The 15332-nt window shown below is 48.2% G+C and overlaps 1 protein-coding gene across 2 annotated transcripts in view; it reads right to left on the bottom strand.

The window, feature by feature from the left end:
* Positions 1-15332, bottom strand: part of CHD2 (chromodomain helicase DNA binding protein 2) — a 79031-nt gene that overhangs the window by 59550 nt on the left and 4149 nt on the right. For both annotated transcript variants that reach the window (XM_055141383.1, XM_055141382.1), the window contains exons 3-5: positions 5783-6014; positions 3385-3471; positions 949-1010 (exon numbers count right to left, since the gene is read on the bottom strand). In XM_055141383.1, coding sequence (XP_054997358.1) covers positions 949-1010; positions 3385-3471; positions 5783-6014 — 381 coding nt within the window. The remainder of the gene's footprint in view (positions 1-948; positions 1011-3384; positions 3472-5782; positions 6015-15332) is intronic.

The raw sequence follows: 15332 nt of genomic DNA, 5'->3' as shown, positions 1-15332 counted from the left end.
TGTATGCAAAGTTGTGAATATCTACATTTCTCTAAGAATGTGGCCGATAGGATTCAGAGTATCAAGGGAACTGCTCGCTCAAAAACCTTGCTCCTGTTTGGGGGAGGGGGGGTTATTTTTGGTTTTTGTTTTGTTCTTCTTTGTTTTGATTTTTGAGTCACACCTAGCGATGCTCAGGGATTACTCCTGCCTCTGCACTCAGGAATTACTCCTGGCGTTACTTGGGGGACCCTATGGGATGCCAGAAACTGAACCCAGGTCAGCCACATACAAGGCAAATGCCATATGCTCTACCCACTGTAGTATCACTTCAGTCCCCCTTATATTAAAAAAATAAAGTAAAATACAGAAATTTGAAAACTTCTTCCCCCTTAATAGAATTTTTAAAGAAATACATGATCTCCAGGGGCTGGAGCGATAGCACAACGGGTAGGGCATTTGCCTTGCACGTGGCCGACCCGGGTTCAAATCCCAGCATCCCATATGGTCCCCTGAGCACCGCCAGGAGTAATTCCTGAGTGTAGAACCAGGAGTAACCCCTGTGCATCGCCGGGTGTGACCCAAAAAAAAAAAGAAAAAAAAAATACATGATCTCCATTATATAAGGCTTTTCCATTAAGTCCAAGAAGTAGGATTTTCTGGTTCATGAACTGCAATTTTAAAATTATGTGAAAAAAATCATGGGAAATTTCATTATGAAAATGGGCATCCATTTTCATTATGAAACTGTGCCATGCCCACACATAGAACAAATAATAATTAGTAATAGCCCAACAAAACATATGCTGTAACTAGAATAAGAAGGCAAATACCCAAATAAATCTCCGTGCTACATTTTAAGGAAACAGGGCTGGGGCGGAGTGACAGTATAGGCAAGGGTGAGGGCAGGTCCAGAAAGGGGAATGTCAGGACTTGCGGAGTTCACCGGTTCCCCCAACAATGACTTACTGTTTCTTGGGCTGCCTCTGGCCTCTTCGTTTGGGGCTCCCGCTCTCAGACCCGCTACTTGCCTTCAGTGTGTGAGGGGAGAAACGAGCAGACATTAGCGGACACGATTCTCCGGGATGACAGCCTCCTGCTCCCAATCTATGCCTGCTCCACCCGTTATTCCACACAAGCTCTGAGACAAAAGGAAGCCTGCTGCATGCTGGCCTGCTGGGCGAGCGCTCTGGCCCTGAAGCAAAGGACTACCAGTCCACTGAAGCCGTTGTTGAAGCCGGGAAGACTCCCAGGAAAGCTCAGTCCAGGATGACTGTGTCCCCTCCAGAAGCTACATACCAGTCACTCAGGGCCAGAGAATCCCTGAAACATGGGCAGTGAGGAGAAATTTTCTTGGGTGTTTTGGGGTTTTTTTTGGCCTTTTAGGCCACACCTAGCTATGCAATCAGGAATTACTCCTAGCAGTGCTCAGGGGTCCCTATGGGATGCCAGGGATCAACCCTAGTTGGCCACGTTTAAGGCAAACACCCAAACCACTGTACTACTGCTCTGACCCCAGAAATTTTCATCTTTATTTACTTTTAACTAATATAAATTTAAGAGTCAGGTGGCAACATCCTGAACACTACTGACTTAGAACTTTCAATGAAAATGCCACATCTAAGACATTAACAGGGGAGACTACTGGTTCACCTTAGGTGAGTCTCATGAATGGGCAGATACAGCCAATCAGAAGCCAGCAGGGCACTGCCACAGCAGCATCAGGACCATCAGGATCAAAAGGGCACTGTCACTGCCCCCTGGACCAGTCACATGTAGTCACTGCTAGAGGACAGCTCTTTCTCTCCAGATCTAAGGAAAAATGGGGATCTGCATCTCTTCACTAAGTCTCAGGACCCCACACCCAGTCCAAACTGTGCTCATTTCTACACAGAAGAGGAACAACAGTATGACCAGTTGGAACAATACATCCAAATGTATGACCAGTTGGAACAAACCTGCCTTGGTTTCCCAGTCTGAGACACCGAGAAAGAGAGGTTAAGCAAACTTGCTCAAAATCAACTGCCTACATGCAAGAGGGTGGTCAGTCTTAAGAGGCCAGTCTTGCTTTCAAAGCACTTTTACCACAAAGCCACCTGACTCCATCACTAGCCTTTGGCCAAAAATTATTTAACTTTCGCCAGAGGCACTTGCTGTCACTCAAAATGGTAATATTCTTGATGAACTCTCTCTCTCTCTCTCTCTGATTGCAGGGAGGTGACATTCCATAGGACAGAATGCAGCCTAGGAAGAATTCACACACACACAGGGGTCAGAGCGACAGGACAGTGAGGGAAGAGACCCAGGTTCAATCCCCAGCATCCCATATGGTCCCCCAAGCATCCCCAGAAGTAACTGTTGAGTACAGAGCCAGGAGTAACCCTGAGCTTTGCCAGGGGTGACCCAAAACCCAGAAGACACACACAGTGGTTCCCCAAGCACTTCCTAAGTGCAAAACAAGGTATAATCCCTGAACAAAGGCAGTGTGGCCCAAAAATAATAACAACAAAAGAATTCCCACAAACAGCACACAGGCAGAGAGAGGAAAGAAACCTAAATCTGTAAAAACAAGAGAAGGTAGCACAAAGTAATTTTTAAAAATCACCAACGTATTCCATCTCTCACAATTGGATCAGAGAGCAATTATATATGAAACTGGGCTACAATTCTTATCATTAGCTTAAGTGAGCTCCAATTTTTTAATGGTCTCAAGATTTAAAGTCATTACTCAAAATAAATAAATAAATAAATAAAGTCATTACTCAAAGCAAAGCAAATTTTTTCCTCTCTTGGGGAAATAAACTGGAAACTACTTGCATTTGTGGCATTTGTTTTCTGAAGTCCACATGTAGAAACTAGAAATTTGGGGGCAAATCTGGGGGACAGTAGAGCAGTTAGGCCATTTGCCTTGCATGCAGCTGACCGAGGTTGGATCCCCAGCATCCAATTAGGTACCCTCCCGAGCACCACCAGGAGAAATTCTTGAGTTCAGAGCCAGGGGGTATCTGAGCATCACTGGATGTTGCCCAAAAATACAAAACAAAACAAAAAAATGGAAACTAGAAATTTCAGAAAGGAAACTGAAACTCTTACACCCTCAGCTTCACTATGAGCAACTCCAAAATATAAACCAAAGTAGCGAAGACCATGTGCAGGTCTCTGCTGGCTAATCAAACACTCTCACATGATCCTCCTCGTTGAACTGTTGGTAGGCTCCTTTCTAGAAGAACCACAGGATGCTCTCTCTGCTGTGAGCAGGAGAAAGCTCAGTTGCAACCTTCATACCCCAGGCCCGAAATGTGGTCTTTCCCAGGGGAACATACCAGAGTCAGACCAGAGTCGGGAAGGACAATGTGAAGACCAGCAGTTTACATGGAGACCCTTGAGACCTTCAGCTTTCCTTACCTCCTCCTTAATATTAAATCGAGATGGTTCTTGTCTACTTCGGTTGGACCGCCGGACCCCATAAACATCAGGATACTCTTCCCACATCTGCAAAATGATAAAGAATTATGTCTAGAAGCTCTTGGTTTTGGCCCCAAGGCTTATTATATATACTTGACGGTTTTCAGAGACTGGATCCATCAGTGCTATTTAAGAGAACTCAAGCCAGCGAAGGGCTTGAAGAGTCAGTGTGTTAGTTTTATTGTGGTAGAATCATTTTCGAACACATGAGGCATACTATCCCAGGACACTAAACTCAACCATGCCTCATGACAAAAGGCTGTTACAGGACCGGATCAATAGTATAGCAGGTAGGGCATTTGCCTTGCACACGGCCGACCTGGGGTTAAATCCCCGGCAACACATATGGTCCCCCAAGCGCCGCTAGGAGTAACTCCTGAGCACAGAGCCAAGACTAGCCCTGAGCATCACTGAGCATTGCTGGGTGTGACCTTCCACCCTCCCTCACCCGCCCCAAAAAAAGGTGTTACACTGAATGACACACTATTGACTCAGGGAACACAGAAATGAGACTTGGATGACACAGCAAGGTAAGAAGTACCACTCCCACTTAAAAAGTCTCCATCGAAGAGCCAGAGAGATTATATAGCAGGTAGGATACTTGCCTTGCCACATGACCAACCCTGGTTCAATCGCATACCGTCCCCTGAGCCCGCAGGGAACAATCCCTCAGCAGCGCCAGGTGTGGCCCAACAAGCCAAACAAACAAACAAGAAGTCCTCCTCTAGGGGCTTTCTGTGGCCTTCCTTGACTTTATCCATCATCCAACTTTTGGTTTTGTTTGTTTAGCTTTTGGTTTGCACCTGACTGCTCAGGGGTTACTCCTGGCTCTGCACTCTGCACCTAGCAGTTCTTGGGGGTGGGGGAGCAAGATGATCATATGGGATGCCAGAGATCAAACTCAGGTCCGGTGCATGTAAGGCAAGCACCTACTCAATTTACAATCTCTCTGGCCCCTTTGTTGCATCCTTTTTTTTTTTTTTTTTTTTTTTGCTTTTTGGGTCACACCTGGCAATGCACAGAGGTTACTCCTGGCTGCGCACTCAGGAACCACCCCTGGCGGTGCTCAGGGGACCATATGGGATGCTGGGATTCAAACCCGGGTCGACAGGTGCAAGGCAAACGCCCTACCCGCTGTGCTATCACTCCAGCCCCTGTTGCATCCTTTTTGAATCTGCGGTGGGAAATGTGTAGTGCCAGGGATGGAGTCAAGGTCTTGCACAGGCAAGGCTCCTGCTCTACCACCTGAGCCACATCCAGTTCCAAGTTTTAAGTGGTTTTCTTTTTTGGGAGGGGAGAGGTAAAGGAAGGATGATTTTGAGGTACATCCAGAGATACTCAGAGGTTACTCCTGGCTTTGCACTCAGGAGTGCAACATTACTCCTGGTGGTATTTGTTGAACTAATGGGATGTGGGGGATCAAACCAGTGTGTAAGACAAACACCGGCCCTGCTGTACTATTGCTCTGACCCCAACCCCCACCCCCCTACGCCCCCAACCCCGGGCACAAGTTTTATCTCAGCTCTGCAGGCTTGGATTGTGCACTGGCCCATCTGAGCAATCCCAAAGACAAACAGTGTTTCTGTTTGTGTCTGATGAAGCCAGGCCGCTACCCTGTCCATTCCTCAGGCAGTGAGCCCCAGGCCAGATACATGCTAAGCACAAATCCTCGTTCATTCTCAGGCAGGAACTCCTACCACTGCTCTCTGATACCGCATGGCTTCTTCCTCAGGAGTCGCCTATGTCTTTAATGTCTCATCTGTAGCAATACTCCCCAGAGATCAAATCAGTCAAGTCTAAAGGCAGGTTAACAGGGCCTGGAGAATAGAAAGTGCCAGGGCTGAGAGGGCCGGTGCCTTGTAAGGCCCTGGCCATAAGCCCAGACTCCTGCACACGCTAGGCATGTTCCTAGCAGCTGTCTGCACCCCACACACACAACTTCCACTATGAAAAGGGGCAAAATGCACGGGAAAGAGAGAATAGCGAGGCACACCTGGCTGTGTTCAGGGCTAACTCCTGGTGGTGCTCGGGAGACCATATAGAATGCTAGGGCTAGAATCCGGGTCAGCTGCATGCAAGTCAAACGCCCTAACCACTGGACTACCTCTCCTGCCCCACTAACCACTTCTTTTTAAACCCTCAAATCAAACATATGCCCCTTTGTCTGTGTGTCTGGCAATCTGAAGCCACATGTCATCATTTCCCCTTAAGTCTCGTGTCCTAGATCCATGAGAAATGCAAAAACAGCTACCAGCTACCCTCAGAAGACACACCATCAAGTTTCCTGGGGACAATGCTGGCCCACCAGAGGGTGCAGGCCCTGTGATGGAGGGAGTACCTTCTTCACATCAGCTATCCGCTCCTTCTTAGATGCTGGCTTCTCTTTGGCTTCCGGTAGGGCCGGCTGAGACTTGGACCCTGCCGACTCACTCTCTGACTCAGACGGACTCTCAGAGGACTCAGTGCTGCTGTTCGAGTCACTGCCATGGCCGCTTGCTGCATCGCTGCCCTGCTCACTTTCCGACGGGCTGCCGGAGTCTGAACCCGAAGCTTCTTCAGAGGCTGAGTGACTTTGTTAAAACAGTGAGATTTTAAAATCATTATGTGACTTGTATTTTTGTTTGTTTTTTAAATATCCTTCCTGCAAAATGACAGCAGAAAGTAATTTAGGTCAGACACCACATCAGTGTCCCAGGTCCCTTTGGCATTCTCGCATTTGCAAGACTGTCGTTCTCCACATTCCTAATCAATGTCATTTTCTGAGCCAGGGACACAGACCAAAGACTGTGCCCAGATCAGCTCTTGGACAAACACTCAGAACGGGCATAGCACTATCCCTACCATTCAAGGGAGGAGCAAAACTAGTTCGAGAACTCTCCCAAGAGGACACAGGTAGGATCTGGAATCAGGTTGATATAGTCTGAATGCATCACGTGTTTGGGGCCAGAGGGATAGTACAGTGGGGAGGGCACTTGACTTGCACACAGCAGACTCAGGTTTGATCCCCAGCATCCCATATGGTCCTCCGAGAAGATCACCACCTTTCCTCCAGAAACAGTAATAATAAAATGTCTTAGGTGTTTGTTTTCTGCCCCTCAAGACAAAAAAATTCTCAATGCTACCCCCGGCCCCCAGCCTAAATAGAACAAAACAAAGTCCTTGAGGCTGGAGAGATAGCAGAGGAGGGCGCTTGCCTTGTACACAACCAATTGGGGTTTGAACCCAGGCCTCCATATGGTTCCCCCAGTACTACTCAAGATTCCAAGTGCAGAGCCAGGAGTAACCCTGGAGCATCTCTGGATGTGGCCCCCAAAACAAAAATAGTAACAGTACAAAAGTCCTTTTATAACACGTAAACTGTAGTCTTGAGAGGTGGTCAAGTGAGAAACCATGACTCATACTTTAAAAAAGCAGATGGATGGCTACTATTCCTGGCCATGGCCCCAGCCACCACCAGGGGGCAGCATGGCCCTTGCTGGAAAGAGGCGCACAGTGACCATTTCAGCACTGGGGAGTGGTTTCTTTTCCTTCGCTTACAAAATGGCTGAACAGCCTGGCAGATCCGTGTCCTGGTGGCAGTGGCAGCAAAATCTGTCAAACATCTCAGTCTGAACAACAACAAAAAAATCCCCCGTCCAATGTGTTGGCAGACCAAGCCTCTACCAATTGACAAAACTACGACCTTCCAAGGGGCAACAGGGCATTAGGTGTCAAGATTTTGGGGATGGTGGGGGAGGGGCAGGCAAAGGATCCTCGCAGGTCTGTCTGTGTGCATCAGGCTAATTACCAAGGAATGGAGACAGAAAATTCTTCCACACAGGTGCAGGATAGTTTGTTTTTGTTTTGCTTTTTGGGTGACCCGGCGATGCACAGGGGTCACTCCTGGCTCTGCACTCAGGAATTACCCCTGGTGGTGCTCAGGGGACCATATGGGATGCTGGGAATCGAACCCAGGTTGGCCGCGTGCAAGGCAAATGCCCTACCCACTGTGCTATCGCTCTAGCCCCATGGATGGTTCTTTTATGTGAGTTGGGGCCTGGACCTCACCCATTGGTGCTCGCTACTCCTAGATCATTGGTGCTAGGGAGTGAAGCCAGGGTTTCCAGTTTCAGGGGCCCAGAGGCATGGTACTGTTTTATTTCTTCGTGTGTGTGTGTGTGTGTGTGTGTGTGTGTGTGTGGTGTAGGAGGTGGGGTGGGGCCCAGATCCAAGCACTGCTTGGACCCCAGCAACGAGGTACAACTAGACAGACTCATGCAGGGAATGGAGCTGTAGGCTCAAAGGTTCCTGCCCAAGTCCAAACGTCCATCGCATTGGCCCTTCCTCCTGCAAAGCAACCTCTGGACCAGCATCTCCAAAGTGGCAGCCCAAACCCCCAGCCCTGGGCATGTGCCCAGACAACAGCCTGGACAGGTGCAGCACCAGGCGACTCACAAGCATACACCCTCAAGAAGCCTGCGACGCATCACACACACAGCAGCCCGACTTTATTTTCCCCCATCAAGCAAGTGCTACAAGCAAGTGCTCGGCCAGGCGGATACTGCCACTCACCAGCCCTCACCATAATAGCACACCCGCCAGCCAGATGCCACCTGGAGCTGAATGTCAAGGGAAGGGCTGGCACTTGTCACCTCCACTCATCTCCCTAGAGTACAGCTCAGTCCGCCCACAGCCCCGAAATGGCCCCAGCTCCATGCAGACCCAGCGAGGGGTGGGACTTGTTTATTGAACATTTTCAAGTGACTCGAATGCAAAAGCAATGAAGAAAGCCATTTGGGACTGTGGCAGCCTGAACCTTTCTCTTCGTATCTGTGTACTGAAGGACAAATAAAGTTCTCCTGCCCATCGCCCCTCCCCTCCTCAGTTCTCCCACCACTTCTCCCCTGCAGGCCTTACTGCTGTCACCAGCTGCCCACCTTTAAACAGTACCATGCACCCAGGCACCCACTGTGACCAAGTTCCTGGCTAAGGTGCAATGTGAAGAAGCCAAGAGCTAGATTATGTCCCTCCGGTGCGTCGCAGGATGTTTAAGTGACCCTAGAGCAGACTGGCCACATTCTGGGTCCCCTTTCAACATTCATTTTTGGGAAGCCTGTGGGCTTCAGGGTTCTCATGTACAAAATAAGGGATGCTGGGGCTGGAGAGATTAAGCAGCAGGGAGGGCACCTGCCTTGCACGAGGCCAAACCAGGTTTGGTCCTAATACCCCATATGGTCCCCTGAACACCACCAGGAATAACTCCTGAGTGCAGAGCCAGGAATAACCCCTCAGCATCTCTGGATGTGGCCCAGACTTCCCCGCCACACCCCCCCCCGCCAAAAAAAAAGTAAGGGCTTGTCATGTCTGTGTCGGGTCAGGAGGGCCACTCCAACTAATGTGCCTGTGCTCAGACTCCACCCAGTCCCGATGCCCGAAGGCACCAGGCACAGGAGGTAAAAACTACTCAGTCCTTTCCAAGTTCATCTCTTGAGATCACCTTTGCTGACTCACGCAAAAGTACAAGTACAACTACAACCACCACCACCACCACCGGAAGAGGTGAACTAAGAAGTGTCTCCTCCTTACAGTCCACTGCTCACCTGATCAAGAGAAAGGCCTGTGGAGAGTCACTCCATGGGGTATAGCACCACCCACCAGCTTTGAAAGGAGCCAGGGAGCTTAGGGAACTACATTATGCTTACCCTCTGCTACACTAACCCTCCTCCCTAAGTAAATATGCATGTAAAAGCCTTCCATTGTAACAAGCCAGACAGGGACAAAGGAAGACTAATGGGCAGCATTTCCTAGTAACAACTTCCCAAAACCTTCTGGAAGGCACTTTCCTTCCAAGGGGTTGGAGGCTGGGGTGGGGTTAAACAAAGAGGAAGAGGGTTGGGAGGAGTAGCCTAGGTGAGGCTAGGGGTGGGGTGCGTGCTTAATGTTAATTCCCCTAATGTAGATTTCAGGATACTGGATAGTACAGCATCCAATGGGGTCCCCTGAACTCTGCCAGAAGTAAGCCCTGAGCACACTCAGGTGTGGCCTCCAAACTCCAAGAAAAGGGAGGTTAACGCATTAGTTTTTCATACGGAGCCCCTGTGCGGAGCCCCTGTGCGTATGGTCCTCAAAGCACTGACAGGAATGCTCCTTAAGACAAAATAAGGAGTATTCCCTGAGCACAGCCAGGTGTAGACAAAAAGGGGGGGGGGATAAATTTCTAATGGGAAGGGGTGCACTGACTTTTGTTTGTGAAAAGGGTGTGGTAGGCCAAGTATGAGATCTCTGAGCTCGAAGGAATTCTAAATGGAATGCAATCCATTCAAAGTTCATTCTGGAATCAAGCTTTGGGAGGTTTAACTAAAAATGCAGAGGCAGCACTAGAATTGAAAGAGACAAAGTCAGGAATTCAGGGAATCTTGGAGGGGCCAGAGTCATAGTACAGTGGGGAGGGCACTTGTCTTGCATGCAGCTGACCCTGGTTCAATCCCCAGCATCCCATATGGTCGGTCCCCTGGCACTTGCAGGAGTGATTCCTGAGTGCAGAGCCAGGAGTAACCCACCCCTACCACCCAGCATCGCAGTTCTCTTCCAGAAACTAAAAAAGAGGAAACATTAGGGTGAGAAGAATTCCACTAGCATACTTTTGTTTTTGGAAGGGGTGGGAGTAAGAGAGCCACACCTAGCTGTACTCCCACACCCAGCAGAGATAAAGCAGGCCTCCCTCAGCAAAGCACACCCCAGGGCTACTCATATGACCCTAGGCTCAAGTTTTCTTCTTAAAAGAAAGGGCGAGTTGGAACTGCAAGTCCCTAAAGCAGAAATTCTTCCTCTTCTACTAGGCTTTCAACCCTCCTTATCAGCATTCAATCTCCCTTTGCTTTCAGGTCTCCAAACTCAAGCTTGCCCGGACTTGGAGGCAGCTGAAAAGGGGGAGGAAAGGCATGCAATGGGAGAAGGGCTAGAAACAGAAATGAGGAGACTGCGCCGCAATAGGACAACAGAGAGGGTGCTTGCCTTGCATGTGGCTGACATTGGTTTTGATGCTCAGCATCCCATTGGGGCCCCTGAGCACTTAAGCACAGAGCCAGGAGTAAACCCTAAGCAGTGCCAGGTATGCCCCAAAAAAGCAAAAATTAAGGAACATTAGGAATAAAAATTAAACACAATAAAAACATTAAACATTGGGGCAGAGTGATAGTACAAAGGGTAGGGTGTTTTCCTTGCACACAGCTGACCTGGGTTTTCTATCCCCAGCATCACATGGTCCCCAGAACACTGCCAGCAATGGGTCACAACCACTGCCTGAGCATCAGTGGTTGTGACCCAAAAAGTCAAAAATAAATTAAAAAAAACTTTAAAAAGATAATTAAAGTAGAAAACACGGTCATAAATATAAATTATTATATAATATAAATTAAAAATCTAGAGAAATGCTAGAAACAAAGCTCCACCTGCAGATCTGAAACACGCATGCAGACCTGCAACCCATGAGGGCTTTTTCCAGCCAAAAGAACTTCAATAAACAACCACAAAAAAAAACTCCATTAATTCAAAAAACATAAAGGAAAGGAGAGGAAACCAAAAATAAACCACATGTAAAGAACCACGGGGCAGAAGACTAAAAGCAAGAGGGGGGAACAGACGGCAGTGGTGGGATCACTGGATCACTGCCACTCCTTCTCCCCCCAGCACTGCACCTGGCTAGGCAGCAGAAGATAAGTACGGGCAAAAATAATTGGCTGCGGGAGAGAAAAGGTGTCTACTTCGTGCCTGCTGACAGCCCAGCCTGGCAGCAGGGATGACTCACACAAACAGCTGTTCTAGTACACACACACACACACACACACACACACACACACACACACACACACACACACACACACACACACACACTAAAGGGTGGGAGAACCCTCTGCTCCGTCCAGAGAGCTGGCTTTCTCAGAAAAAAAAAAAAAATTCTAGGAAACAGTTCGCTTGTAAAGCACCCCAAGGTTGGAACTGACAAGGGAAGGTGGAGGAGAACCTGCCTACTGAACTCTTTAAGAAGTCTTCCCCCCTCTATGCCCCCGTTAAGGCCTGCAAGGGGCTGAGCCATCAGGCACTTCAAAGAATCCTTGGGGAAGGGCTAAGGCAATAAAAAGGTGAAGCCCCGAGGAATCAGCATTGTATGAGTAGCTGCCGCTGACAAAGCACTTTTCGGTGGAACAGACTCTTCCTGTCAACCACTGTATTTCTGAAATGTCAAAATAATGTGGGGAAGTGAGGCCAAGCCTTTAAGCTGAGCACATGTGAGTCCAACTCTGCAAGTTCTGCTGGGGGAAGTATTTCCAGAGCTCAGCACTGAATGTTCCAGACAGCTCCGGCCATGAAAGGGAACTCAAATATCATTGGCCAGGACCTTCTCCCCCTAAGTCAGAGGAACTTAGAACCATCTGTCTTAATATATAATCACCCAGCAGGTATGGTTTAAATAACCCCAGAACTGTACCCTGGAACCAACCAAGCATACTGTAACAGTAAAACGCTGTGTGTGGGGGGAGGGGGACTGTTTATAAATGTGATCCATGCAGGGCTTCCAGAAGTCTAGGGCTCCCCTCCCTTACCCCACCACCCTATAAACCCACTATCTGTGTCCTGGGCCCCAGACTTGCCCTGTCAGTTGAGGCTGACCAAGGAGGTCAGAACACACCATGCAGAGTATACTGTTCCATCCCTGGGTTGATGCCAAATCAAGCCCAGGAGAGCACCTGGGCCCTGGAGGGCCCCATCAACGCTTCCAGTTACTAAGTTCCAAAGCCAGGAGTGCTGGGTAGTCTCACTAGGGTTTTCACATCTGAACCCAATGCAAGGCTGGATTTACTGAGCTGGAAGTGGGGGTGGGAGTGGGGCAATCAAAGGCCACAAAGAAGGTAATATTAACTTCACTATATACAGAATAGCTTTAGGTGATGCACAAAGTTTCTCTTTGCAAAGAGACAAAGAGACACCACCATACCAGAGCAACGAACAAAACACATGGCTCATAGGTAGGAAACCCAAACCCAGTGGTTACGTCAACAAGTTTCCTGCAGAATATTTTCTGGGAGAAAAGAGGAGGCTGAAAGCCACAGGTGACATCCAGTGAACAGTTCACTAAGAGGTAAGGGCTGGCTGCCCCGGCTGGGGAAGGAGGCACTCAGTGACAAAAATTGTGAGCTTTGATACTTGTTTATAACAGTAACATTTATAACAGTAACATTTAACACACTTCCAGATTTTTCTTTGAGGAAATAATTTGCTACAATTTTTACCATTTGAAATGTCTCTCAAATGTCATCTAGCTTCTCCCCATCCCCTCCAATGACTTCATCTTTACGGAAATGTTTGTCTCCAAAGAACCCCTCTTCAAAGCAATAATCCAAAAGGAAGTGTTTAATCAGCTCATCTCTAGCCATTTCATGCCATTTTGCAAACGGGCAGAAAACCCATAGCAATATACAATTACTAGGGTTTTTTCAACCAAAACAGGGAACTGGGTAGAAGTGGCATGCCCACATGTAAGATGCGTTTGTTTTTTTTTAATTTTTTATTGACTCACCATGTGGAAAGTTACAAAGTTTTCAGATTTAAATCTGTTATACAATGCTCGAATACCCATCCCTTCACCAGTGCACATATTCCACCACCAAGAATCCCAGTATAGCTCCACCCCGCACCCCCACACCCCTAACCCCCCCACGCCCCTAGCCCCCCCACCCTAAGCCCCCACTGTGTAACTAATAAATTTCACTTTACTTTCACTTTGATTGCATACAATATTTCAACAAAACTCACTATTATTGTTTGGAGAGCCTCTCCCCTAAAGTCAGACCTGCTGAAAAGGAAGCATTAGATAATTTGTTTTCCATTGCTGAGGATGAAGAGGTATGAGGTCGAGTGACCACACTTAGCGGCCTCTCGGTTTTGGGTTTCTGTAGTAAGATGCGTTTTAACCCACATGGTAACAGTATGTCTTTTGGGCTGTAACATCTTCAACAGAACTCTGATACTCTGGGGTATAACAATGACTACTTAAATCTATGCCACTTCTCTGAATTTCAAGGCATCAATACAGAACAAAAATGTTGACAAAAAAGTACTGCTTCAAAAGTCAATCAACCTCACCGTTTGCAGATCCTGCTGTAGGTGCCCGTATAGAGTCGAAAATTGGGGACCAGAGCAATAGTACAGCAGATAGGGTGTTTGTGTTGCAAGCAACCAATCCAGATTTGATCCCTGGCACCTCATAAAGTCCCCCAGAGAATGGCCAGGAATGATTCTGAGCAAGCCAGGAGTAGCCCCTGAGCACTGCCAGGTGTGGCCCAAAACAAACAAAAAGAGTTGAAAATTCCTGTTAACAGTGCACTTGCTTTGTATGCCTCCCACCAGGGTTGGATCCCCACACTCCACATGGTCCCAAAGCACTGAGATTAGAGCAAGGAATAAGCCTGAGCACAACTGAATGTGACCCAAACGAGTACTAGTCAATCAGACATGCACAATAAAGAGAAAATGAGAATGCGAGAGTATTGCTAAGGCTGTTAAGAATTCTGGACATAATTTATATTCATACAGATCAGTGGGTGAGAGAGTAGTTCAGCTACCCGGGTAGGGCACTTGTATTGCATGCAGTTGACCTATATGATCCCCAGAGCCTTACAGGAGTGACCTATGAGCACACTGCCAGGATTGAACCCTGAGCAGAATCTGGTGCCAAAGTAAAAAACTATGTAAAAATGAAAAAAAAGGCCCAATCTTTGACAAACATGTCTATGAATTTATGAACTGGAATTTCACTTTCACCTAAAGTTCCCATCAACCTTCCAAAGAATTACTAAAAAACTAGGGAGAAATAAGCCTATGAAACACGAGTAGGTATGTATTCGTATTCCGAATATATACATACATGTATTATGTGTGCAGATGCATTACATATAATGAACTTGTAATAGGTATCTCCACTGATGAATAAACGGCGGCTATAGTGACTCACTATCACAGAGGGTCTGGCCCTCATAGAATTTGATTCCCATGTTGGGTACAAGACCCCTGTCTATCTCTTCATAAACACTTGATGGGAATCTAGACGGGAACCCATCCTTTGGTCACCTCCACTGCAGCTGGGTCCTATTTCTGCTAAAACTACCTGCAGGATATAAGCCAACACTGTGAGAATCCAGTGGGCACATGAGTGTGCACACGTCTCTCTTGCCACTTAAAACTCGTGATACATGACTAGCACCTCGAAGCCAACCTTGGCAATTAGTTCCAGCTGACCCCCTCACCAAGGGCTTCCAGGGAAGCCCCACACACACACTCAGTACCACAGTACCCAGGCACGGAAACTCCACAGCACAGAATTTTAAACAGTCCAGTTTCCAAGTGATCACAGCTATTGAGGAGTGGAGCAGCACTACATGCGGAGCATCGCTGAACCCGCCAGGTGCTGGCAACGGTAGCTGAGGCCTATAGCTGAGGTCAGTGGAGTCGCCGCTGTCCGTGCGTGTCCAGCTGGGGGGGATGCGTGGCAGTGATCCCTTCACTTGGTCTCTAAGGGCCTCGGCCCCACGACCCTCTGCACGCTACGGACCTGCATCTTTCTCCTTCAAATGTCAAGGGGGAAAGGACTTGATACCACGTTAAGAGGCACGGGACAGGCTCAGGTACTCTTCCCTGGGCTCCGGGGTCATGAATTACATTGCCGGGGCGGGCAAACTACAACGAGGGGAAGGCAGCGGGGCAGACCGCAAAGCAGAGACAATGCAGTAAAACTGGCAGGGCTGCGGATAGATGTCTTTTTAACTTTCTCAAGCAGAGAAAAGCCGGGCCCGGAGCAGGGCGCGGCCCAGCGGAAAAGTCCCGACCAGGCTGGCGGCGGTGCCGCGGCGCTG

This window comes from Sorex araneus, chromosome 6 (genome assembly GCF_027595985.1).
Source record: "Sorex araneus isolate mSorAra2 chromosome 6, mSorAra2.pri, whole genome shotgun sequence".
Lineage (NCBI taxonomy): Eukaryota > Metazoa > Chordata > Mammalia > Eulipotyphla > Soricidae > Sorex > Sorex araneus.
The sequence above is the reverse complement of the archived record's forward strand: the minus strand, read 5'-3'. Positions and strand labels throughout refer to the sequence as shown.